The sequence below is a fragment of the Colias croceus genome, chromosome 23, assembly GCF_905220415.1.
Source record: "Colias croceus chromosome 23, ilColCroc2.1".
NCBI lineage: Eukaryota > Metazoa > Arthropoda > Insecta > Lepidoptera > Pieridae > Colias > Colias croceus.
The window spans coordinates 6163588-6191572 of NC_059559.1; the positions used below are offsets into that span (position 1 = coordinate 6163588).

General features: G+C 36.0%; 2 protein-coding genes across 2 annotated transcripts; one reads left to right on the forward strand and one right to left on the reverse strand.

The window, feature by feature from the left end:
• Nucleotides 1–3541: 3541 nt before the first annotated feature.
• LOC123702182 lies at nt 3542–17718 on the forward strand. The gene is made up of 8 exons (XM_045649861.1): nt 3542–3631; nt 10252–10365; nt 10894–11023; nt 11580–11734; nt 15078–15209; nt 16230–16340; nt 16758–16856; nt 17573–17718. Exons 2-8 carry the CDS (start codon nt 10273–10275, stop codon nt 17699–17701), a joined length of 849 nt encoding a protein of 282 aa, XP_045505817.1. The 5' UTR covers nt 3542–3631; nt 10252–10272; the 3' UTR covers nt 17702–17718.
• A 1063-nt stretch (nt 17719–18781) lies between these two features.
• On the reverse strand, nt 18782–26780 carry LOC123702407 (zinc finger and BTB domain-containing protein 49-like). Its single transcript, XM_045650153.1, has 4 exons — nt 26686–26780; nt 26149–26344; nt 25619–25792; nt 18782–19095 (listed from the first exon to the last, which is right to left on the reverse strand). The coding sequence occupies exons 1-4, from the start codon at nt 26774–26776 to the stop codon at nt 18783–18785; spliced, it is 774 nt and encodes a 257-aa protein (XP_045506109.1). The 5' UTR covers nt 26777–26780; the 3' UTR covers nt 18782.
• Nucleotides 26781–27985: the final 1205 nt, after the last annotated feature.

A 27985-nucleotide genomic window follows, 5' to 3' on the forward strand; every position in this document is an offset into this window, starting at 1 on the left:
CATAGACAACTATTAAAGTGACAGATCCCTGGTTTAAAGTTAGACTGTGTTTAAATATGTTTTGTGGTAAGACCATTAAAATCGTTTAATTTTTGTAGGATCAATTCTAGGACACCCTGTATAACGTTTTGGTATCCAATCATTTGATGTATATTTTTTTAATACGAGCATTTTTACGTGGCTTAAGATTTCGAATGCACGATTGATTTTACATTTTCACAAAATCCTCTTTCATTCGAATACGCATTTATTCAGGTTAAATTATTGATTTTAAATATTTATCATTAGACGTAGATGTGCGGACTGCCAAAAGTGTAACGGAATTGATTTACTTGTCCAAAATTTTTGGTCGTCCGCGTGGGATTTCGAAAAATTTTTATGCAAAAAAAAAATCATAATTTTTGTACTAAAAATAATTAAAAAAATATTCAGAATTTTCTTTCAAATCCGGTATTTAAATAGATTAGTTTTTTTTTTCTCGGGGTGTATGGAAATTTGTATAAAATAGGTTATTATAGCGAGACTTTCGGTGAGGTAGCATCTAAGTTGAGGGCGTTGCCCTGTCCATAGTTATGTACAAGTTTTTGGTCCTTTTAGTGCTGCGAAAATTTATTATCTGTGTCATGTTGGAATGACATTGACAGTTTCGAAAGTGACGTAGAAAATGCTGCTGGCATCTACGAAAAAAAAATGGAATTTTTAATTCCACGTTTGAAAAAGGAACGCGTTTTTTTAGATAGCTTAATAGTTTTGGCGGGAAAATTGGAATGTCAAAAGAAAAATGTTATTGAATCTCGGAAAATACAAAATTGATTGCGATCGTGTAATTAATGTAAATAAAATTGAACGTGTCATTATTATTTGGAAAAAACAAAACTAACGGGGCCGAAAAATTTGTAGATTCGTGCAGTGTTAATAGATTTAAGAGTAAGCGTAAAATATAAAAAAAAAAAATAGATCGATAATGCAAAAGTGGACATTGCAAGATTTTTTTAAGAGAATTCTATTGGTTTTATTTTTTATTTAAATAAAAATATGTGTAGTGTGAGGATGTATGTTTTAAGGTATAGCCCGGCCATTTTACGAAGGTAAGTGAACTCTTAGCAAATGTGTACTTTGTCTGCTAACCTTCGTGATATGACTGTATAATATTATTAATTATGTTTTAGTTTTTTTTCGTGAGTTAGGTAAATGAATTATTTTTTTCTTATCGATGTACTGTTTATATACTTACATAAATAGTTATTATATATTGATTGGTCGTTTTATTTAATAACCTATTATAAATTCTTATAAGATAGAAAATGTAAGAAGATTGTAGAAGATTGTGGTGGTAATTGTACTAAATTCGAAATGAACCATTTTTTTGTTTTATTAAAATTCATTTTATTTTATTAAAGAAAACTAATGTAAGATAGTGCAGCATGATATACATATATAATAAAAAAATGATATGAAAAAAGCTTCTGTAAGAACACAATGTAGTAAATACAATATAAGAAAAACGTGTTTTAAAAGATCTCATTCAATTCGTCAGTTACCTATTATTAAATTCTTATTAGGTATATCTGAGAAATTTATTAATTAAAAAAATCTATCATTATTTTAACACTAAATTAAATTACATAATATTATTTTTAATTTAGAACCCAAGCACTATATTTTTCAAATTAGGTAAAACTAGCGGTCCGCCTCGGCTTCGCCCGTGGTACATATTTCGCAATAAAAGGTAGCCTATGTTCTTTCTCAGGGTCTAAAGATTATTTGTGCCTTTCATCAAAATCGATCCAGTAGTTTATGCGTGAAAACCATACATACATACATAATTACAAACCTTTCCTCTTTATAATATTATTAGGTAAAATAACTAATGTTAATGTTAGTACTATAGTAAAATAATTATAGCCTAACCATGGCTTATTTTTATCCAACAAGCAATACAAGTGCGTGTTCGGTTCGCGTGCTGTGCAGTAATAATTTAAGGTTTACCGAACTACTGTCATACTGTGGATGGTGTTATGCAGTATACAACTTTTCAACCGCATAGTCAAATTATTCTCTACCATTCTATCTCCAGACAGAAACGCGCCATCTTTTTCTTATCCCTACCACGCGTGATTCAACGTATTTCTGTAAAGTTGCATATAGTAAATTATTTTTGAAAAATAAAGTCATAAAGAAGTTTCACTTCTTACGTGTGTACACTAGTACACGCACATATTTTTTTGATAATTTTATGAAGAGGCAAAAACAGGCATTACTTGATGGATCCTAAGTGATCAGCATTATCCATATGCATGGGGACACTGCGATAAATGCACTGATATTGTATCTATAAAAAGCCATTTTAATAAAATTAAAAATACATCTTGACAGAGGAACAGTTTGTAAGTTAGCTTTCTGCTGGAGAATTTTCATAATCAGTCCAGTAGTATCGGAGCTTGTTTCAGATGATAAAAATTTAATTTCTATTACCACTAATCCCAGTACAATATTTACCACAGATTTGTATGTGTTTGTTATATAAGTACAATCAAAAGTAAATTAAAAAAATAACAAAGTGTTTTGCTAAAATAAATCACTATTACATAACTAGCTTGTGGGTGAAGCATACACGAAAAACAATGAACACATTTAGAGTACAATACAATAATGCATTCAGGATGTTCATGGGATTGCCACGTTTTTGTAGTGCATCTCATATGTTTGTATTATACAGAGTAGATGATTTTTATGCTATATTAAGGAAAAAAATCTTTTCAATTAGGGATAGAATTAATAAAAATGATAATAGTATTTTAAAAGTTCTCAATAATGTACATAATTTTATCAATAAAAAATGGCTAATAACTCTAAAATCTAAAAATAAGTATATGTAGTTTTACTAACACTAGAATAAGTACCTACTACCTACTAACAATATATGGGCAATGCTGCCTGATATAAATAAAGAAATAAAAATAAAAAATAAATAAAAAAAATAAATAACGCGATCCAAATCACAGATCGCCAGCGAAATGGAATGGAAAAGGCTCATCGGCAATGTTATGATATTTTTTACGATGAACGAGGGCGTACCAAGTACGGCTTGTTAGCCTCTATGTACAGGGTGTTCAGAAAAGGAGATTGTATTTATAATATACCTATCTACCTACTAAAAAAGTTTATATCGGTAAAGGTATCGTAATTCGTAAGTGTCCAAAGACCGCACTTGGCTTATGCACAGAAGATGCACAGACCACAGAGCAAGTATGGGCTTATGCATCTAGTGAAAAAGAGAAGCACACTCTTTAAATATAGATAAGTACCTACTTATTTTAGTTTGAATAAGACAAACAATACTTATTTTGCTCAAGCATGTTGCTAGTAAGTCCATCAACCTATATTTTGGGCAATTGAAAGTATACTTTTACAAGTTATTGGCAAGTTTAGCCCTAAATAGCGCACGCCAATAAATCCCGGACTAAATAACTGACCACTACAGACACATTAGGTACCTATTCAAAGATAACAAACATAAAAATCCAATATTTATTTCTATAACACCCTGTATAGTCAATTGGATTTATTGCGATGTACGAATTTTCATGCAAAAATTGGTTGAACAACAGAACGAAGGGACTTGTATCGGGTAAGAAACATTTACTTATCTATTTAAATAATAATAATTAATTGTCGGTAGGGTTACACTGAAAAACAGAGCTGAGGCGACGTTCTTCAGACGTCCTATGAGGCATCCTTTTTATCGCAACCACACATAGCTATTTTTTCATTCCTTCCTTTCCTCCAATATTTATAACCATTTTTGTGTGATAAAAGAAAGTTTCTGGATTTCTTTGTCTATTCCTATTGCCCGCATTTGCAACTTGGGTGCAAAAATTGGGCGAATGGTATTAAATAAAACACGTATTGGGCAGATATTTATTTATAAGTCCAAAACAACCTACTCTACACATGAAATATTCTGTGATTAAACCTTGCTTATATCCAAACTTTGCATAAATACAAAACGTCAACTGAACACTTCCTAAAATCAGACTTAGTGCTTACTAACGTTTAGGAATCCATTAATTTTAGTCTAGACTCGAGCTGTTATACTGCGTACGTGTAAGCTTTTTATATATATTGAGGTCAACTACATAAATATCAATAATATGTAGAATTGCAGACAGTTCTGCCGAAGGTTATAGGTACTGGTAAAATGGGGTGAATAGAAATCGCGGGGTGTATAGAAACAAACCTGAGAACTTTATTAAGGTCGTTCTAGTGTCTCTATAGTCTGTTAAAGTATCTTTATTCCCACTATTAATAAAACTGCAACATTTTTCCTTCAATCTGGCAACATTAAAATTTACGTAAAGTTTAATGACATAAAGAAAAAAGCTGTTGAAGTGAACGTCTGCGTACAACTGTTTATTAACTGTGTAAAACTTTTAAAAAAACATCAAGTTCTTCACCGTTATCTCCTTGTCAATTTGCATACTTGGATAGCTAAGTTTCTCATCTATTAGGAATAAAAAGTTGAGTATCAATATTCCATCATTTTGTTCTAATTTTTTAGTAAAGTCGAGACTTAGAAATTTTTTACAGAATTCGAGGTGAATAGAACCGAGTGGGGGGCGATTAGACACGCCCTTAGGGTCAATAGAATCGATCAAAGGTGTGAATAGATACGAGTGAGGGGTTGATAGCAACGAGAAAGAGGTTAATAGAAACATGATTTTCAGGGTTGTCAATCGAGTATTTTTTCATCATGACAGTTTCAATTAAAAATTTTTGTTAAAATGTTTTTCTGTGACTGTAATTCTTTCAACCTTTGTAATGTTACTAACGCTGATGGGTTTTGGGCAGGAAAAAGCAAAGATTGTTAAATAAACTTAAGATTCTTTATTAGACGATGCGCGTAGTACGAAGGGCAAAGACGGAAGAGAGAAATTATAAGATGACACATAGGTATTTGACATACACATTTGTTTATACAAACTCTTTTCACCAACACTGGCCCTTAAACAAATGTGTAGGTACATAATTATTGTACAACATTAAACAAGTTTAGTTTTTACAATTTAAGAATTTAACAAATTTATTGTAAACCTAAACACGTTACAAACTTATAATGCTTTTCTTTAGTAAGTGGTTTTGTTAAAATATCGGCAGTCATTTCAGAAGTACACAAATAATTCAGATTAACAATATTATCTTTTACAACTTCTCTTATAAAATGATGCCGCACATCTATATGTTTCGTACGAGCATGATACATAGGATTCTTACACAATTTTTGTGCTGATTGGTTATCATTAAAAATCGTAACAGAACAATGCCTACCTAACAATTCATACAACAGAGTTCTTATGAATAACGCTTCTTTACAAGAATCTGATAGAGCCATATATTCTGCTTCTGTGCTAGAAAGAGCGACTGTTCGCTGTTTTCTACTTTCCCACGATACAGAACAGTTCCCAATTTGAAACACAAACCCAGTGTACGACCTACGATCGACCTCACACGAAGCCCAGTCAGCATCAATATACCCATTGATGTCTAGACCACTTCTACTAAAAACAAGTTTGTAGTTTACAGTACCCTTTAAATACCGTAGTACGCGTTTCGCGGCCTTCCAATGACGCTGATCATAACAATCATTATACTGGCTCAGCATGCTTACCGCGTGCGCGATGTCTGGCCTGGAGCTAACTGAAATATAATTTAAACAACCAATTAAATTTCTATATTCCAAATTCTCCTCCTTTTTATCAGCCTTTACAAGTTTCAATCCCGATTCCATTGGAGTTTGAGCTGGCTTACAGTCAGTCATATGAAAACGGTCTAAAACATTCTTTATGTAACTAGACTGATCAAGATAGATATTATCTTGGTTTCTTGTGATGCGCATACCAAGTATATGGCTGGCTGGCCCTAAATCCTTCATTTCGAATTCTTGCATGAGTTTCTTCTTTATTTCAACTTTCATTTGTGAATTTCTGGTTGAAAATAATAATATATCGTCCACATACAACCCAATGATGACTAATTCTTCACCATTTGATTTAAAATACACGCAGGGCTCTGAAGACAGTCTTCTGAAACAAAGTTTTGTAACCAACACATGGTTTATCTTTTCATACCAAGACTTCGAAGCTTGCTTTAGGCCATAAATTGCTTTATGCAATTTATATACTTTATGCTCACAGCCTTTTACTTTATAACCTTCCGGTTGTTCCATGAAAACTTTTTCTTGCAAATCTCCATTTAGAAAAGCAGTTCTTACATCCAAATGATCGATATCCATCTGCTTTTCAGCTGCTAAAGCCAATAATATGCGAATAGTGGAATATCGAACCACTGGAGAAAAAGTTTCCTCGTAATCAATTCCATAGCGCTGTGTAAAACCTTTAGCTACCAATCTGGCTTTATACTGCTTTAGATTTCCATCAAGATCTTTCTTTTTCTTAAAAACCCACTTGCATTTAATCGGTTTTTGATCTTTAGGTGGATCAGTTAATGTCCAACATTTATTTTTAATAAATGATTGATACTCATCAGCCATTGCTTTCTTCCAGTGAACAGCTTCAGCCCCTCCTAGAGCTTCTTGAACTGTCTCTGGTTCATCTCCAATGCAGGTCAGCATTGCAGTACACGCACTGTCATATTCCGATGTATCCATCGCATCTTCAAGTGTCGATTCACCTGGAATGTAAGTGACATCGGAAGGATCAACAGAACTACTGCTGTCAGAGTCATCTAACTCAAAAATACACTGTCTTCTGGGATTAGTTACAATCTCATTTTCTTCCCCTTTTTCTGGTGATAGTGAATTTTCAGACTGTGCCACTTCAACATGAGAATCATTTGAGTTTAAATTCTCAGTCTGTAAATTATTTATCATCATGAAAAAATCACCATTTTCACATTTTTCAGTGTTTTTTGTATAGAATTTGTTTTCAAAGAAAGCAACATCCCTTGATTTAATAATTTTGCTGAGATTCTCTGGATCAATCAATCTATAACCCTTACTATTTTCACAATATCCTACAAAAATGTAAGGTTTACATTTTGAATCTAATTTCTTACGATTCTGTGTCAAGGCATAAACCACACAACCAAATATACGTAAATGGCTAAGATTCACCTTCTCATTAGTCCATTTTTCCTCTGGCGTGCTACCGTAGACTGCTTTTGTAGGGGACCGGTTCTTCAAATAAACAGCGGTATTGACCGCTTCTGCCCAGAACTGCCCATCTAAGCCTGCGTCTCGTAACATGCTACGAGCCTTCTCGACGATTGTCCTGTTGGCCCGCTCAGCAACACCGTTCTGCTGAGGCGAGTGCGGTATGGTAGTCTGGTGAATGATGCCGTTATCCTTCAAATATTCCTGGAATATAGAATTGACATATTCGCCTCCATTATCCGTCCTCAACAATTTTATTTTTCTATTGGTTTGGTTCTCCACCATTGCCTTGAAATGTTTGAAGTTATCGAAAACTTCACTCTTATTTTTCAGAAAATAAATCCATGTTTTCCTACTACAATCATCAATAAACGTGAGGAAGTAACTAGCACCACCGAAAGATTTCACTGGCATAGGCCCGCATAAATCACTGTGTACAACACCTAACAGTTCATTTGACCTACTTTGTGCCTTCTTAGGAAAAGGTAATTTGCTAAGCTTCCCCTTAACACAAGCTTCACATTGACTGAACTGTGATTTATCATAAGTAATACCACTAGCCATACCTTTCATTAACAAATGCATACTCCTCATATTGAGATGTCCTAGTCTCCTGTGCCATGTCTCCTGCGTAACAGAGTTAGCAGCTGCCTGGAAACTCAGCTCAGTTTCTTTCTTACAGCTCTCAGATGCTTTCTTCTGCACTAAATCTTGAGCTTCTGTATTTATCTTGGTAGTCGCAGATTCTACACTATTCCCTGAAAACATAGAACAGCCACCACATCCTACCACACACAGATCACGCTCTCTAACAGATTCTGCAGTTTCTAATTGATAAACACCATTTTTATGTACAGCTGTAGCTGCTAGCTTTTTACCATAGAATATATTACAACATTTTTCATTAAAAATAACTCTAAAACCCTTCCTAGTTAACGCACTGACTGACAACAAGTTTGTAGCTAAATTCGGTACATGATAAACTTCACTGATTGTTTTGATGCCTAATTTCAAATTTACTTTTACATCACCACGACCAGCAGTAAATAGTTTTTCACCATTAGCCACCTTGACTTCAGACACATAACCAGGAACAAAGTTATTTAGTATATTCCTGTCATGACACATATGACTACTCGCACCAGAGTCTATTAACCATATATCATTCTGCACACAAGCTGATAATGCTGTCAATAGTAACTGGTTTGTTGAGCTCTCCGCCTTAACTGGTTTCACAGATTTACAGTTCCTCGAGAAGTGACCAAGCTTCTTGCACTTAAAGCATTTGATTTTCTTACGTGCCGCCACCAAAGCTGTTGAACTCGTATCACCTTTTTCATCACGTCGATGCTTCTCCTGCATGAGCTTCGCTTTGACCACTTCACTCGACAACTTGATATTAGAATTTTCAAGTGCCATTATGAGTGGATCAAAGTCTTGAGACAAGCCACTCAGTAAGAGAACTGCAACGAAATCATCTTCCAGAGGTGAACCAATATCGTTCAGCTGTTGACTTAGGTCGCTAATCTTCGCAACGTAAGCTTCCATGCTTTCACATTCGCATAATTTTGTTGCAAACAAAAGACGAAGCAAACTCAGTCTCCTTGACAACCCCTTGTCTTCGTACGCCTTTTGCAAATTAATCCATGCATCCCGCGCCGTCTCTGCGTTCCTTACATGCGTAAAAACCGAGGGCTTTACTGACAAACAGATCTTAGCAAGAGCTTTCTGAGATCTCTTCATATGAGCCGCATCTTTGACATCTTCAGTTTTATCTTCCGAAACGACGTCCCATAAGTCCTCGTGAATGAGTAGCATTTTCAGTTGGAACTTCCAATTACTGTAGTTTTCTATGCCGCTCAACTTCTCCACAGGAGTTAAAGTCGAAACCGATGTCGATGTCGCCATTTTTACATGTATGGACGGGCGTTTTAGTTTATTTATATAAAATTACTTTTATTCTGCCAAAACTCAAAAATAATTATATACAGAGCAAAGATAACGTCCTGGGCCCATAACCTGATGGGTTTTGGGCAGGAAAAAGCAAAGATTGTTAAATAAACTTAAGATTCTTTATTAGACGATGCGCGTAGTACGAAGGGCAAAGACGGAAGAGAGAAATTATAAGATGACACATAGGTATTTGACATACACATTTGTTTATACAAACTCTTTTCACCAACAAACGCTACCAATATGATTATAATTACAAAAATTAAACTTTTCAATTATTGTTGATAGTTGTTTACTGAAAAACGAATAAGTAGGTACATAAGTACAATACAAGTTGATTTTGACAACCCTAAGTTTTTTCTCTATTCACCCCTCTGTCGTATCTTTTGACCCCACTTTCAAGGTAAATAGAAACGGCCTACTTTTTCCTATTTCACAAATAATTCTCAAATTTATGTATAATCAAAGCATAACTATTTGGTAAATTAAAACGAGACTCGCAATTTGACAAATATTTGATAACAGCTTTAATACAAAATGTGTAAGAAAATCAGTCTAGAAGTTGAAAGTTGTGTCTATTAACCCCATTTTACGGTACTACAATAGGTAGATAATCATATCAAAATTTTATTAGTTTTCTAAGTTAAGTATAATGAACTAGATATTTTTATAGATGAAACAAATCCCTAGGTATAAGTCTACACATCCTACCAGATTGATACGAATTTCAACGAATCTATTCAGATAATAAATTAGAATTGAACGAGATAAACCTGACAGACAGACAAAAAATTATGAGTTGATTTGGGTTGTTTACTTATCTAATTAATAACAGCTCTGAAAATGTTCATAGCTTATGGTCACTTTGCTGCCGACCTGCCAGCTATGAGAAAAAATTCTCCATAATATAATTCTAGTACAGAATTTCAATTTAGAAGTAGGTACCTACAGAAGACGAAGTCGAAGACGCGCCTTGGCAATACGGTCACGTCATGGACGATGTAAGACGATTTTGGTATCATTGAATCTTCTCAAAGAAGTTTCACTTCTGACACGTGTGATCAGCACACACACTCTTTTTTATTTTACTATCGATTAATATTATTAAAAACAATGAAATTAACTAGATTTTCGCTCCCGAAAACAAGATGGCGCTGAAAATAATGCACCCGAACACGCCAAAGCTGCGGCATCACACCGTGCGATTTTCTGGTGACGATCTGCCGAAATACAAGTCTTTGGTAAGTGCAATTTAGAATTAATTAGTGCTTCTATCTACTGTCCATAACAATTATCAGTGAATGTTAAGTTAATTTTTAATAATTAGTTAGGCGATTAACACACGGTGCCGCGTGCCGCCGCGGTTGGCGGTGAAGCGGTTCTCAAGTTGCATTGGCTTCTATTAAATCCGTTGATACCAAACACACATACACCGCCCGACCGCGCGGTCGAACAGTCCGTTCCTCGTAGGGATTCACTGCCAACCGCCGCGGTGCGCGGTGCCGTGTGTTAATCGCCTTATATGAAATAAAAAAAAAATTCTCATTAAAAACGAATAAAAATTAAATTATTAGTTTTTAAAGAACACGACAATGTGAGCGGAAAAACAAAGAAAGTCGTGTATACTCATATGTATACTACCTGTGATACTACTTATACTTACCTCAAGAAAGGCTGACCGAATGTGGGTAATGTGGGTCTAAATAAATATTTTTCATTTCATTTCATTTCATTTCATATATTGGTAATTATAAATATTTATCACACAGGATCATTCAGAAACAATGATGCCGGACTACGCGGGGCCCCAGTCGTTCCCAGGAATAGATTCCGGGGCCCCGAGCCCTGATAGTTGTTCGTACGTACCAGCCGCGCAAAGATTTCGACTTAATGAGCAACGTAAGTATTTTAACAAGAAACTTAACTGATAATAATTTTGAATTTAAAATCTGAACTTAATAATTAGGTAAGGAATAAGTTAACCTGACTGAATCCTAAAAAAATTGCACTGATTTGCACTGCAGCCAACAAGCGATGATTTTATTGTAACCAAAATATAATAGCAGGATCGACGTTCCACAACATGGTTAAATCACTCTCTACGGGCAAAAATTAATATCCGTGTCTAAATTATGCTTTAACATTGCCATTTTTTATCAAAATTTTTGTGTGATTAAGTAACAAATACATCCAAACTTTATAATTAATTTGTTAAATTGTACCGAAACCTGAATCGCGAATATACCTACAACATTCCGGCAATATCAATCAGTCTTACCGGCTGCGGCTAGTTGCGCGGCAGTCTAGTAGAGAATGCTCCTTTTTCAATGAAGGAATTTCACCTTCCTTCCCCCACACTATTAATAGTTGCTATAGATTATTACAATATGTTATTTTCCCTCATTCCAGCCATAAAAATACTAACCGATCTAAAAAACTATTTTCCTGTATCCAGGTATAAAACTTCTAACAGCAATCAACCAAATAGTGCAGCACCGCGCTGAGTTGGAGTCCAACCGCGCGACCCTCTCTTCCCTCCTCGACGAGTTGAGGAGGAAACTCAAGAGGAGGGTCGAAGAGTGTCACTATGAGAAGCGGGATCAGATGAAGGTATTACCACTTAAGTTGAGGTATTACGCTTAATCAGAGATCATATTATAATACCTACAATAAGCTTAAGGCCCAGTTTCACCAAGCTCTGTTAGTTAGTTTAACACGTTGTTAACTCTTTTAACAGGACATCAATGTAAGAGAGTGTCCCACCATGACCTAATCGAGGTTTAGTTTCCTTAACACGGCATCATATTTAATTACTGGCATAGAGGCTCTTTAAATTTTTAACAAGCGATTAGAAAAAATGATTTGATGTTTTCTTGCTGTCAAGATGGACTCTGCATACTACCTATTTTATTTTTGAAAATGAAGATGTGTTGGATGATTTGTATAATTTGGATTAAGTATAATATAGTGCGAACGCGACGGCCCAGAATTTATAAAGAGGTCGTCATTGTTTCGTAGAATATGATGATGTTGATTTTAGTACAAGATTTCGTTTATCAAAACAATCGGTTTTGGAAGTATTGCAATTAATTGAAGATAAACTCGAATAACCGTCGGATCTGTAAGTAAAACTATCTCGTGAGGTAATATTTATATTTATGTGCATAAAAGGTTCCTTCCTACATACTGTATTATTTTCAATTAAACCATAATAATCCTGTGAGTCATGTCAAATCTAGTATTGAATACCAATATAGGTACTTCAAATGTAAACTTCACCACTACTCAGGTAAGGCTCAGGCCTCCTCATGATTATGAAATGTACCTACTTATCTTAATTTTAAATTCTGTTTAAGGAATCAATCAGTTTCACCTACAGACCAACTGCTTATTGTAGTGCAGTGCAGTGATGGCTCAGTGGTGAAAAACATTGTGAGGAAACCGACATAATATCATAAGATAGCGTGGTGGATAATGACCTGATCCCTTACCGTGTTTAAGTTTAAGTTAGCACTACCAATCCCATGTCCCAGCAGTGAGAACGTATATGGGCTGACGATGATGATGATCCTAATTTAATTTAAATGTGACATTGTTATAGAAATATGTAATTTTTCATGTTAGTTACTTACCTAAATAAATAAAACTTGTGTTTTTATAAAACATTTTTATTGTACCCTTAGATTGTACCTATCAACATCATTCAATAAATTGGTTATAACAACTAGATACTAGGTTATTACGAACAAGAATTTACTATTAATTTACTGCTTTCTTTTATCTTTGTCTTTATTTTTCTTGTTAATTGCTCTTCTAGTATGAGATATCTCCCCACTTTCCTTCGGACTCCGAATTTTTTTTCGTAATTTCAACCAGATCCAGTTTACCTTCTACCAAGTGAAATTGAACCGCGATTTTTCTTCAACATTATTGTATTTATTCAACTCAAAATAAAATTAAAATAACACAAGAAAAATCACAACAAAACAATCTCCAAATAACATCAAACATTTGTAACCATGGTAACGACCAAATCGTTTGACATATAACCTCCTGGGGCCTGCGGTCATATATATATTACATAGACAATAAAAAAATATTTCAACGCCATCTTTTGCGTATATGCGGGAATAATACCTCAAATCGATGTAGTGGTATGTCATCCTCTATACTAAACGGTTTTTGGTTTTATAAGTGACAGTGATTTGAAGTAATCTCATTTCGAAGTTGACGGTGGCTGTGCGACGGAAAACACGTGGTCAGTTATCTTACATTTCTAGTGGAACCTTAAGTATATTGCAGTATATCTTTGTATTTCTAATTATAATACATATTATTTTTGCAACCGCAATAGTTATTTTGTAAAATAAATCTAAAACTTGTGAAAAATATGAATGTTTTCTTTTATGTCATACTGGTAAGACATTTGGTCTCAATTCTTGCCAAATTGGTATTGGTTACAAGGGCCCCATGTATTACCTATATGACATTCCTCAGTTTATGTTACAGATTTTAGTATAATTTTCAAGGATTATAAGATACTGAGGTGTACCAACACCTGTATGAGTCAAATATTGACCTAAATGATGGACCTATGGAGTTTCTTGCCGGTTCTTCTCCATAGATACTGCTTTCCGAATCGGTGGTAAACGTTAATACTGTTATGACGTTTCAAAAGTGCTTTTAGAAGAAGTCTAATTGAATAATAAATGTTTGAGATGAAGATAATCCCCCAAATGATACCGATGACGCCTCCCGAATACCAGAAAATGATTCTTCTTCCATTCGTCCAATAATTATGAGTCATGTCCAAACAGAATCGTCACTATGTATGTCATCTTCAGTTGTTGGCAGACCATCTCGGGGACACACATGACGTGGACCAAGCATTAGAGGAGGCTGACCGAGAGGATGGATTAGAAATAAGACCTAGGGGTGAACGTGACAATATAAATACACCGCCGGCCGGTGTAAAATACTTGAACTGGTCGTTTCTCACCCTTAAAAATACCTTTCCTTGAACCAAGGTACAAAAAATAGACACAGAACAATGAATAGAATAATGAATATTTAGATTCAAGTTTAAAAATATGAAATAACTAAGAAAACATGTAGTTTTTCTTCATTTTCATAAACTTATTCCACTTGGAACTGGGACCCCCTGTAATATATAAATGACATAAAGAAAATCCAAGTTTTCCACAAAATATTTTTTTTTCCATTTTTTTGAATATCTATAATTGCATTAGAACAGATACAGCTAATTTTTATTAAAAAAGAAAGAAAAAAAAATCCTGGGTCTCAGGAGGTTAAACCAGTAAACGTAAAAGTTACTACATGATTATTAAATTTTATACTGTATCAGAACATCTCGATTTAGTCGAATTACCAAACATGACAGTTATTATACAACTAGAACAAATAGCCCTAATGTGCGAAACTATGGCATTGTCAACTATGACATTTTGTTTCGGGCGGTTTAAAATACGAATGAATGATTCGTGAGTCGCTCAGTTATAGGTCGATTTGATAAACGGCTGTTAGATTTCCTTCTTGGGACCTGAAGAGTTGACAACGATGTTAAAATACATGTTTATTTTGAAGCTCGATTAATAAATCTCTGATTTAGAAAATATTGGTGAAATCGGGTCTAAGTTTTATAAAAGCCCAGCAAGCATAATATTTTTTACAAAATATTATTTACTACATAATGTTCGGATGGATATCATTCAGGCTGTTAATTGAATGGCTATATAAAAATTTGGTTGGCATAGTTGGCTGTGACCTTAGGCTGTTGCATATAGATTTGCAATCTGTGGCCTCTAAAACCACATAGATAATGTGCATACGCCCTACATGATACATATGTATATTCTGTGGTAAAAATTTTAATAATAATGTGAAGCAATGAGCGTAAAACCATAAAACTTAGGGAAAACCTATATCGTTACAGGCATTAAAACAAGCGAACCATCGGCTCGAGAAAGAGAAGCACAACATAACAAGCGAGATAGAACACCTGAAGCGGCATTTGGAGAAGGAAGAGTCACATCACGTCCAACACGCGAGGAACGCGGTTGTGCATGTTAGTTTAGTTGATTGCTTTTATTAAAAGAAATAGCTACCTACTTAAAAACTTTTGGCCTATCTTAGCATAGCCTAGTAGAATGAATGAATGAATGAATTAATGAATGAATGAATGAAAATACTTTATTTGCACCAACACAAGGAGACAATATGAAAAAACACATGCAAACAAACACGTACAAAAAGGCGACCTTATCGCTAAAGCAGCGATCTCTTCCAGGCAACCTTTAGTCGAGGATCATGAGAATTACGTTTTATGATGAGGTTGATGGTGCAGAACACAAAAATCATTAAATAAATAAGTATAAGACTACATATAAGTATTATACATATACATACATACGGATATTATAAAGATAAATAGTAGTTTAGCCTAGTAGTTTGTTTTTGCAATAATCACACACAACCACAATATTTTTAAACTCACAGAGATCCCAATTAATAAAAAATAAAAAAATAGACATAGAAATGAGATTTATAATATGAAAGGGGTCTTCCATAAAGCTGTATTAGCGCTTTTATTGAAGAAACTTGTATCAATTTCAGAATAGTTCTTGAAAATTTATAGACTTTTACAGTATAATATCTACTCTCCCTACCTAATTAAAAATCAAGTTTTTAAACATCCTATAGAAACCATTTTCGTACTGTGCTGTGAAATAAACTTGCAATGTGTTGTACATTAATTAAAATATTATGTACATACTATTTTATAGAAAACTAGGTTTCCGCCCGCGGCTTCGCCCGCGCAGTCAAAGAAAAACCCGCATAGTTCCTGTTCCCGTGGGATTTCCGGGATAAAACCTATCCTATTTCCCGGGGTAAAAAGTAGCCTCTCGGGTATCAAAATATCTCCATACCAAATTTCATGAAAATTGGTTCAGTAGTTTAGGCGTGATTGAGTAACAGACAGACAGACAGAGTTACTTTCGCATTTATAATATTAGTATGGATTCGAATCAGTCGAAAGTCGAATGTGGTTTATATTCTTTAAAAATTTCCTTTTCTATAATTGCAGGCAATCCAAGGAGTAACAAAAGCACCGAACGATATATTCACTCCATGCTCCGTGTCACAGTTACCGGACATCGTCAGCAGAAACGTCGCTAAGAATGCTCCTTCTAAAGTTGTAAGCCGTATACTATACTATATAACTTGTATCTTACTTATATAAAGTAACATTGCTCGCTTTTCGATGTCGATTGCTCGATAAATCTAACAGGTTTTAAATAATCATTTCAATTAATTAAACATAGTCGTTCGTAGTTGTTTCAGAAGTAAGTTTCAGTTAGTTACTAGCTGCGCTCCGCGGTTTCACCCGCGTGGCTCCGCTTCTATTGGTCTTGATAAAATATAACCTATAGCCTTCCTCGATGAATGGGCTATCTAACACCGAAAGAATTTTTCAAATCGGACCAGTAGTTCCTGAGATTAGCGCGTTCAAACAAACAAACACACTCTTTAGCTTTAAAATATTAGTATAGTTAATATAGATAAAACATTAGCACCTAATTCTTTAATTAAGAATTTGATTACCAATTTTCAGGCAGACTACAAGCTAGCAGCTGCAAGACTTATGCGAGATATTGTTGACTTGCGACAGCGACTTGCGCAAGTGGAGGCTAAACTGGCTAACGAATTGAAGGTAACTATAATAGTTATATTGAACTATCAAGTAAATATATGATATTCGAAATAAAATAACGGCCACTTTTTATTCCAGTAAAAATACAATACTAAGTGTTTTTTTAATTGATTGTGAATAACATATTAAATTTAATTTTTAATATTTTACCTCTCGCAGTACCTAATTCTTGAAAATCTAAATACATGATTAACTGATATTGTACTCTAATGCAACGGGGAGTGCTCCATTCATAGTATATTTTTGTTTTTTATTCATATTTTTCTACAGTGTATCACAATGACCAAACCTTAAAAATCTAATTATTTCAGTAGTTAGTGTGTAGATAAATAAAAAAAACACGAACAATTTTTTTTATAATAATTCATATCTATAAAAACCTTATGGGCCCCTAATAATTATACGGGGCCCCCAAGGCACGTTACGCCACTGGCCAAGATATATCTCATCTCTTATCTTCTTCTCTATAAATAAATATAAAATTCTCATGTCACAATGTTAGTAACCATACTCTTCCGAAACGGCTGGACCGATTCTCGTGAAATTTTGTGTGCCATTGGGTAGATCTGAGAATCGGTCAATATCTAAGTATTTTTCATACCCCTTAGTGATAGGAGTAAGTCAAAACAACGTTTGCCGGGACAGCTAGTAATAATAAAAACTTATTTAACTAACCACTGAACGCGATACAAAATAATAATACAGTGCATTTCCAGCGTAAACGGCAGGTTGAGATCGACATTGTGCGACTGAGGAAGGAGCTGTCAGCGTCCAAGAGCAACATGGCGTCGTTGAGGTTGTTACCCGCGCCGCAATCGAGGAAACCGTGCTCGAGATTCGCGTAATTTGGCGGGGAATTTGTTTTTTTTTTCATAAAAGGTTTTTTTATTGCTTGATTTTGGCGCGATTTCGACCCTTTTTCATCTATTTTAAGAAAACTGTTAGGTACCTATTTTTATTTTTAAAGATTTGCTTGAGTTTGGCGGGTTATTGATGTTTTTTTTTTTATAATAATATTTTTAATTAATATTAATTATAGATGACGCGCGAGGTAACCTTGCTCGAAATTCGCATGATTTAGCGAAAATTGATTTTGTTTTTAAATTAAGTAATTAGTTACATTTTTATAATAATATGTAAATGATTTTGGGTATTTATAATTTAGCATTAAAAAAATTCTCTCGTGATCCTTTATCATATAATGAAGAATACGTGGGCCACTATAATTGTTATTTAATAGAGATAGATGAAATAAATTATTTATATAAAGAAGAATTTTTATTTAATTAAGATTCAGTAGTCACTAAGTACACACGATGACTTTAAAATTCGTCGTCTTTCAATAATCTATAAATAAAACACATTTAAACAAAGCAATAGGGCTTTTAATTTTCATACAAACACGAAAAAAAAACAAATATAAAAACATCCCGCCAAAAGGCGCTTACAACGTAACCAGATTTAGAATAATAATGCCTGCATAATTATTATTCCAAACCGTAGTGTAGAGATTTTGCTTACAAACTCTTTTTAAAAACACAATTTGAATGTAAAAAAAACTGTTGAAAACCTGCACAGACATTATTCACACAACGAAACATCGTTATAATATTATTAAACATAGATAATATAATAATGATATATTTTACGACGGTACATGATTGTTTTATTCATAATTGGACCAGAAATATTTTAAATCGTTTATTATTTCTATTTTCTAGTCATAAAAATTAGACAACCATGTAGTATGTCCCGTACATATGATGAGACTACAATTTGTAATTTTGACCTAGTATTCAAATAATTTAAGAATTAGGAACTCTTTTCATTATATTATAATCTAGAACAAATACGTTTACAAAACGTTACGATTCATTTATCATTAAATTGAGTAACCCACGATTTCGTTTTTACAATAATTTAGAACTATCTTTCATGCGTTAAATAGTGCGACTGAAAATTTCGTTTACCCTTGAAATATCTCAAGCAAATGTCACATTGATAAATCGGCTGGCCCGTGTGCATCCTCATGTGCCTGTCAAGCATTTCCCGCGTTTTGTAATTCTTACCACAGACTGCGCATAGATAATCTTGTTTTCTATGGTCCGTCTGCATGTGTGTTGCCAGATGCTGTGCATTTGCATATTTTTTGGGACATAGCGTGCAATAGTGTTTTAGTTGCGTCAAACGGCTTTCCGTTCTTAAAATTTGTGTTGACTTTTTCGGAAGCGTACAAAGTCTGTAAGAAATAAGAAGTATAAAATAAGAATAAAGGATAGAATATATAAAGAATAAAGGATAGTCTATTCATGTCTTAGGGGGCGTCCATAAATTACGCGAGGATTTTTTTTATTTTTGATAAATTGCGTGATATTTGCCGAGACACCGGCCCCGTCTCCCCAGCGTAAGGCTAGATGAGATTTGACTCGACCCCAATGATACGTAAATGAAAGGCGGGCTTCAACGACAGACTGGTTTATTAAAAAGAAACAGATTTACCCTCAACCATAATAATTAATTTGTCACTTATTCTATACTACCGTTATTACACTCCTCCGCAACAAGATCACAATAACATAATATAGGACAAGTAATTAACACACAAACTTAAAAGACACAACAGTAATTAACATACAAACTTAAAAGACAGCTTGAAACATAATAAACATAAGGAAACGCCTTGATCGCACAACTATACATATAAATACCGTAACCCAAATTGCATATACTTAATGTTATATACAGTGGTGGTCACATAATTAAAGACACTAAGAGCATTTTATACTACCCAAGACATTTCTCTCAACATTTTTTTTTACACTATCATTGGAACTTGTTAAATAATTTTAAAATATTCAGGTATGTGTTGTTTAATGCTAAACTAAATTTTATCTACAAAACTTGTCGGTTTGTTAAATTTTAATCGGTTCATCCTTACTACTAGCAGTTTTAACCTAGCAAAGGTCTGGCCATATAATTAAAGACATAAGACTCGCTTATATGAAATATAAAAAATTATTGTTTTAATGAGATTATTTTTCCAACACAAAATGTCTAACGTATTTACAAAACATTTTTACACTTTTCAATATTTGGTTGCATGTCCCTTGGTAGACTGGTAGTAATGACGGTTTACATCTCTTGGGCATAGAAGCAACTAATTTTGTACAAGTTGCGTCACTAATTTGATTCCATTCTTCAAAAATGCTTTGCAAAGTTAGTCGACGTTTGTTGACCGCTTTGCCACGACTTCTTTCTTTCTTGATTCCATAAGTTTTCGATCGGATTTAAATCCGGACTGTGAGGGGGCCAATCCAAAACAGTTACAGATTGGTTCCTTAACAAGCATTTCACTACTTTTGATGTGTGCTTAGGATCATTATCGTGTTGAAAAGTCCCAACAAAAGGTAAATTTTCCTCCGCATAGGGCAGCATAGATTGCTCTAAAATATACTTGTACTGGAATTTATCCATGTTGCCTTCTGTCTTTTTGACAGATCCAACGCCAAGTCCAGAAAAATAGCTCCACACATTGATATTTCCACCCCGATGTATGACTACTTATTAGTGTATCTTGGATCCATTTCCTTATTGAGATGGCGTCTTACATATTGTTTTCTGACAGAATTAATCATATTAATCTTAGTTTCATGCAAAAACAGCACATGTTTCCATTCTCGTTCAGTCCTAAGTTCGTATTTTGTAGCAAAGTCAAATCTTGCCTTCACATTTTGTTTTTTCAAAAGTGGTACTTTCCGAAATACTCTTCAGTGCAAGTTTTCCCCACACAGTCTCCGTCTAATTGCCCTTGCAGACCCCCCTTCAAGCCTGCTGCACCATACAACTCTGAACTGTATCAGTTCCGACCCTTGAAATGGATCTTTTTTAGCCAACGACACCATTTTTGAATCTTTCGGCCGAGTAGTTTCACTTAGTTTTGCTTTTCTGAGTACGTTTTTGGTCGTGTGGAACATCTTGACATGTTTTATAGCATTCATAACCATATCCTTGGAACATTTTAATTATCATGGAAGTTAAAAATAATTTTTCTTGTGGACGAGTTGCAACTCTTGTTTTTAACCATAATAATTGATATTAAAACAATTTAACGTATGAATTTTAATTTTAAAAGTTAAAAATAGCCAAAAAAATTATGGAGTGTCAACGATTTATTAAATTACGCGGCAAAATGATAAACGCACAATGTTGTTTCTTTTTATTTATAAAAAATTATAACTCATTTCTTGTTGTCTTTAATTAAGTGGCCAGCTACACGTACGTAAACAAAGTTTGTGTTACATTCCCACAGAGAGCAAGTGTCGAAACTAACAAGGAATATACCTATTTTTTGTCCCTCATTTTAAAGAACATATTGTCTTGTATGGTTTAATAAAAATAATACTAGATTAAATACCTTTTTCAGATAATTGTACTTCCTAATGTAAATCTTTTATGGTCAATTAGGAGGTGTCTTTAATTATGTGACCACCACTGTAAATACTTACTACTAGAACCTAAATTACATAATTTATTTCGTTACAATAATTTTTTTGCTCGATTAATTGCACGCAGTGCACGAGCGGACATTTGTGATGTCTCAGGGCTAACCGGCGACGCCGTTGGTGCCGCCTCTACGCGGGCCGGTGGGGACAGCCCTGCAGTCTCTGACTGGTGATTTGTTTCGTCACCACTGGCTGCGTCTTCCCACGTCTCCCCCTCGATTTTTTTACCGGCCTCAAGGTCACCCGCGTCGTTTGCACAGGTGGCATTTGTCCGTGTTAACGAGAACCTATTTTTCGCGGATATTATCTGATCGACGTGCCTTCGCCACTCGATACCGTTCCCTAACTCGACTTTATATGAAACCGGCCCTGTCTTTTTAGAAACAGTGCCCTCTACCCACTTATCTTCCTTAGACCTATAATCCCTCGCGAGCACAGCATCCCCCACGCTAAACTCCCTTAGCGTCGCCGAACTGCGCGCTATTTGCTTTTCCTGTTTATCGCGAACCGCAGTGCCGTGCTCACAATTGCGATATTTAAAAAGAAATTTATTTAGTGCTGTGCTCACGTCCTCGCCTTCAAATAACGCTCTTTTAATTGTTTTTTTAATTATTTTAACGGCGTTTTCCGCCGCCCCGTTCCCTTGTGGCCGATAAGGGGCCGAAGTCGTGTGCCTAATACAATTATTTTTACAGTAAGTCTTAAACTCATACGAAGAAAAGGGTGGACCGTTATCAGTTACAAGTTGCGATGGTAGACCGAACCTTGCGAATATGCCTCTCAAAACTTTTATAGTGAAATCTGCATTCGTATACCGCATTGGATAAGCTTCAATCCACTTAGAATGTGCGTCCACTAAAATTAAATAGCGTACACCCCCGCAATCTGCAAAATCGGCGTGAACGCGCTGCCACGGGTGCAGCGGGAACTCCCACGGGTGCAGCTGTGCGCGCGCCGGCGCGTCCAGCACCGAGCGGCACGCCGAACACGACCTACATGTTTCTTCAATATCCTTATCTAAACTCGCCCAGTATACATAATTTCGTGATAAAGTTTTCATTTTATTCATACCAAGGTGCCCCTCATGAATCTCCTCTAAAATCTTGTTTTGTAAAGCGTAAGGAATGACTATTCTATATTTATATATAACGCACCCCTTTTCAACTACAAAATCCTGTTTTCTAGCAAAATAGGGTTTCTCCTCATCGCAACTCGGACTAAGCGGCCAGCCAAAAATAATATACCGCTTAATTTTACACAATAAGTTGTCACGTTCCGTTTCCGCAGCGACATCACTGTAACAAACAGGTAATGCGTCCGCAACTAAATTTAAATAATCTACTGAGTCTGTAATGCGACCCTCTCGTGTTAACGGTAACCTCGATAACGCATCAGCCGGCCCGTTGTCCGCCGACCTAACAAATTCAATCTTAAAATCGTATGCAGCCAGACGCGCTGCCCATCGCTGCAAACGGCTCGCTGCCGTCTGCGGAATACCGCCCTTACTGCCAAAAATATATGTTAGTGGTTGGTGATCTGTGCGTAATGTGAATCGTCTACCGAATAAATACTGGTGGTGTTTCGTTACACCGAACAGAATAGCGAGCGCTTCTTTGTCAAGTTGGCTGTAATTACGTTCAGCCGAGTTAAGCGTGCGCGACACACAGCTTACCGGCCGCTCGCTGCCGTCCGCGTAGCGATGCGCCAGCACAGCGCCCAGCCCGTACGCGCTACTATCCACCGCTAATACTAACTCGCGTCCTTCCTCGTAATGTGCCAAACACCGTTCACTTAAGAGTGATCGCTTTGCTTCATTAAACGCTTCCCTACAGTTTGAATCCCATTTCCAGTTCACGTCCTTTTTTAATAAATTATGTAAAGGTTGTAATATAGTACTTAGGTAAATTAGGAATAAATCGACCGTAATAGTTAAGCATGCCTAGGAAACTCTTAAGTTGCGAAACATTATTAGGTGTGGGTGCACTGGAAATAGCTTCTAACTTTTCTGGATCCGGCCGTAATCCCTCCTTATTTATAATAAACCCTAAATATTTCACATAATCTTGCAAAAATTTACATTTACTTAATTTAACAGTGAGCCCCATTTCCCGTAACCGTTCGAGCACTAATTTCAAATTTTTCATATGTTCCGAATTATTAGAACCCGTTATACAGATATCATCTAAAAATACGACACATCCCGTCACTCCCCGGAGGGTTTCTTCCATTAATTTTTGAAATTTTTCGGGTATACAAGATAAACCGTACGGGGTGCGCCGGTATGCAAAAGTGCCCATATGCGTAGTGATAGCGGTGTACGGTTGTGAATCATCCGAAAGAATACACTGTTCATAAGCGTGTGTTAAATCAATCTTTGTAAATTTCTCACCTCCCCTTAAGCTAGCAAACAATTCTTCAATACGCGGTAACGGATAAAAATCCCTCTTTAATTTTGGATTAATTGTAATTTTGTAATCACCACAGATTCGAATTTCCCCATTCTTTTTTACAACGGGTACGATCGGGGTCCCGTAGTCTGAATATTCAACGCGATAGATCGAGCCGTCCGCCTCGAGACGAGCTAGCTCCTTCTCAACCCTCTCGCGCAGCGCTAGCGGCACCGGTCTCGCTCGCACATAAACCGGTTCGTTATCCGCGAGTCGTAATCGAATTGTTTGTTTACAAGTACCTAACTTATCACAAAATACTTCTGGGAATTCTTTGCATAACTGGTTCACGAATTCATCCTCACTGATTTCATTGAGGCGGATTTCTGTAATGTTTAACGCACGCATCCACTCTCTTCCTAACAAAGGCCGTGCTCCCTGTTTAATTACATATAATCGTAATTCTTTTTTATACACTCTGCCCAGACGTACGTCCACCTCGATGAAACCCAGAGATTGAATTCGTGAACCCGAATAACAACGTAAAATTAAATTATCAGCTTTTATTAATTTATGCGAGAACAAACGATTATACATATCCTCGCTTATTGCCGAAATACGACTTCCACTTCACATTGAATAAGTTTATTGTCAATTAACAAGTCAACAAAGAATGGTTGGTTACCTCGTGTCGTAACGTCGATGTTGTACAAACCGTCGTCGTCCGACTCGTCGCTTACGAAATTTTGCCGACCTGACACACGTTTGCACATCACTTTTATATGGCCCCGCTGGCCGCACTCATCACAGTTGTAATGCTTAAACTGACACTTTTCTGCCGCATGCGCCTTGCCGCAGCGCCAACAGTTGCGCCCGCGGTGCCCTAGCGCCTCCGCGCCGGCGGCCGGCCGCGCCTCGAGCGTGCGGCCCGCGCCCCGCGCGCCTGCAGCCCGCAGCGGCCGCGCGCGCTGGCCGGCCGAGCCGCCGCCGGCCGCCGCGCGCGTAGTGCAGGCCCTCGCCCGCCTCGCCGCTCGCCGCTGCCGTTGAATCCGTCGTCCCCGCCCCGGTGGAGCCGCTCACTTCTGCATGCTTCTCCGCAGCCTCTAAAGCTAGCGCGAGTTCCACGGCCTCCCTGTACTGAATTTTTTTCTCGGCAAATATTCTGGAACGCATCGCATCGTTCGATAGTCCCGACACGAATTGATCGCGCAGGTTCTCCTCAAGAGTTGAACACGAACTGCATTTACCAAAATTGCAAGTAGCCGCGAGGTGCTTTAACGCCTGTAGGTACTCAGTGAGCGATTCGCCGGCACGCTGACGTCGTAATCTAAACACGTGTCTCTCGGCGATCTCGGAACGCTGAGGTTCCAAATGTTCCGTCACAATTTGTATTAATTGTTCATAAGTTTTATTTTCAGGGAAACTCGGAGCACATAGATCGCACATCAACGCGTATGTTTCTTCGCCGACGACCGTTATCAACATGGACACCTTTAAATCGTCACCAATTTCGTTCAATTTAATGTACTGATTTACTCGTCGTATATACGCTGGCCACTGCTTCGAACTCAAGTTGAAAGGTTCAATTTTACCGATAGGCATCTTGGATTTCGCAAAAAACAAATAGTTTAAACACAAAGGAAAAAAAAATCCTGCCTCGTCGCCAATGATACGTAAATGAAAGGCGGGCTTCAACGACAGACTGGTTTATTAAAAAGAAACAGATTTACCCTCAACCATAATAATTAATTTGTCACTTATTCTATACTACCGTTATTACAGATGAGATTTGACTCGACCCCCTCCACCGCTAAAACATCTCACGAAATTTATGGATCCCCTTAATTATAACTCGTGTAAATTAATTATTTACCTGCTTTTACCCCGTAATTCCGGTTTCGCATGCATTTCTAAGTGTTCCCGTAACATATTTGAAGGCATGATCATGTTACACTTCCTGCAGACCCTGTTACTTGGTGCACTCTTCTGCTTGCATCGAGAGCAAATGAATAGGTGCGATTCGTTCACTGGTAGTATCATTGGGTACCTATTTCAAAATAATGTAAGTCGTTAAGTTTATATTAGGATGAAATAATTTTAAAATAAGTATGTAAAAAGTGTCTAACGATTAAAAGTACTAATGACTATGCCTAATCAACAGACTTCAAAAAAAGATGAGGTGCTCAACTCGAATGCATTTTATTTTTGTATGTTACCTCAAACCTTTCGACTGGGTGACTCGTTTTTGATGATTATTTGGTTGGTCCTATTTATTTGTGAAAAATATAAGAGCACATTATATTAACATTAACGTTAAGAGGGGGTATAGAGCAAAATTACCAATCTTCTAGATACTCACTCTTAAATAAATAGCGTAAAGTAAAACATCTCATTTTATTGTACCTCTGTTTACACATAGAACAAGCGATATTGGTCCTCTTCATTTCGGTGATATTATTTGAAAAAGACTTCCTAGATCGCCGCTTGTTTATGGACATCTTTGTTGTTTTCTTTGACAGCTCTACGGTTGAACGTTTCTTGTTCTTTATTTTACGTCTACAGCTTCCCCTGCCGCTCATTTGCGAGTGACGTGTTGAATCTGTGAAATTGTTTTTATTTATACTATAATTGTATAAAAATATATTTTGTGCAAAGGCCTATAAGGCCTTTTACTAATTCTTACTACACATATTTTTTGATGGTCTATTTTTAAATTGAAAAGGGAGCATCATATTTTTGATGTGAAACTTCATTGGGGGCGTTGAGAGTAAAATTTCAAGGTCTCGTCATGGCAATACAATACATGGAGTAAGGCGACGATTTTGGTACCTAAGAAGTTTCACTTCTGACACGTGTGCTCAGCACACACGTCTTTTTAGCATATTGCCATGTAAAAATAAAGTTCGGAAACTTGAAATTGTTAATTTTGACAATACTCACATTCACTCGGCGCACTGGCGAAAGCTGATAGAACTAAAGCGCGAAATCGTTGTGTATTACGAAGCTGTCGAATGCAATTTTCGCAAATCATGCAGTCAGATGGTGAGACCTACAAAATCACATAGTTATTCAGTTTTTAGTTTTATAGCATTCAAATGCTTTATAAATAGGAAATTTTTAGCGATCTCGGGACATCTGGATGTCAGGCGTTTCCACGGTATGGCGAAAGTAGCTGGTTCGAATCCCGCCTCGTAATCATGTTTTTATTTTCTTTGAAAATTTCAAGCGATTTGAGATCGTGAAAATATTTCAAAACCTCTCACGTAACTAATATAATGAGTTTTTAAATGACAAGAACAGGAAATATTTTATCTTAATTATATTAATGAAGATTTCCCGGCAGTGATGGCTTAGAGCCATAAGGCCGCCATTTGTACATTTGACTTTAATAAAACATTTATGAAATAAGATACGACCCATTGTACAATGGAGAATAAATCCATACTAATATTATAAATGCGAAAGTAACTCTGTCTGTCAATCACGCCTAAACTACTGAACCAATTTTCATGAAATTTAGTATGGAGATATTTTGATACCCGAGAAAGGACATAGGCTACTTTTAGTGCGAAATATGTACCACGGGCGAAGCCGGGGCGGACCTCTAGTGAAGAATAAATAAAAAATATCATGATAAATGTACCTGAACACCAAAACAGTTATACAGCAGCTGATCGTATCTTTCCTCAGCCCCCTCCCACAGGTAGGATGTGCAGAAGCTGCGTAGATTATTTTCGCCCCCACACAACCGACAGCATCGATTGACTCCACCATCACCTGATCCTTGGGCCACCGATAATCGAATAGAACTCTGAAAAAAAAAACTAAGTAGATATTGTCGAATGTAGACTAAAACATGTGCTAAATTTATAGCTCTATATAAAGTACACATAGTTAAGTGTTTCTGAGATTAAAATATTAGAGTACATATTCAAAAATGATAATAAATTTCTTGTCTTTTGCATATATAGGCCGGGTAATACATATAAGCCTATATTAACATGTTATTCCATATACTAGTCCAAAAGACAGAAATAAGGATAGAAATAGAGAAAGAGAATTTGTGCAAGCCACAAATAAATCGCTAAAAATTTATCTCAGTATGTATATGTAATTTCAACATAATAATATAACGCCACACATTAAAATTTAGATTTCAACTTGCCACCTTCTGCATAAACTGAGGGTCAATAGTGAGGTTATAGCTCTTGAACTACCGCACGAGCCGAGCGAGCGAAGC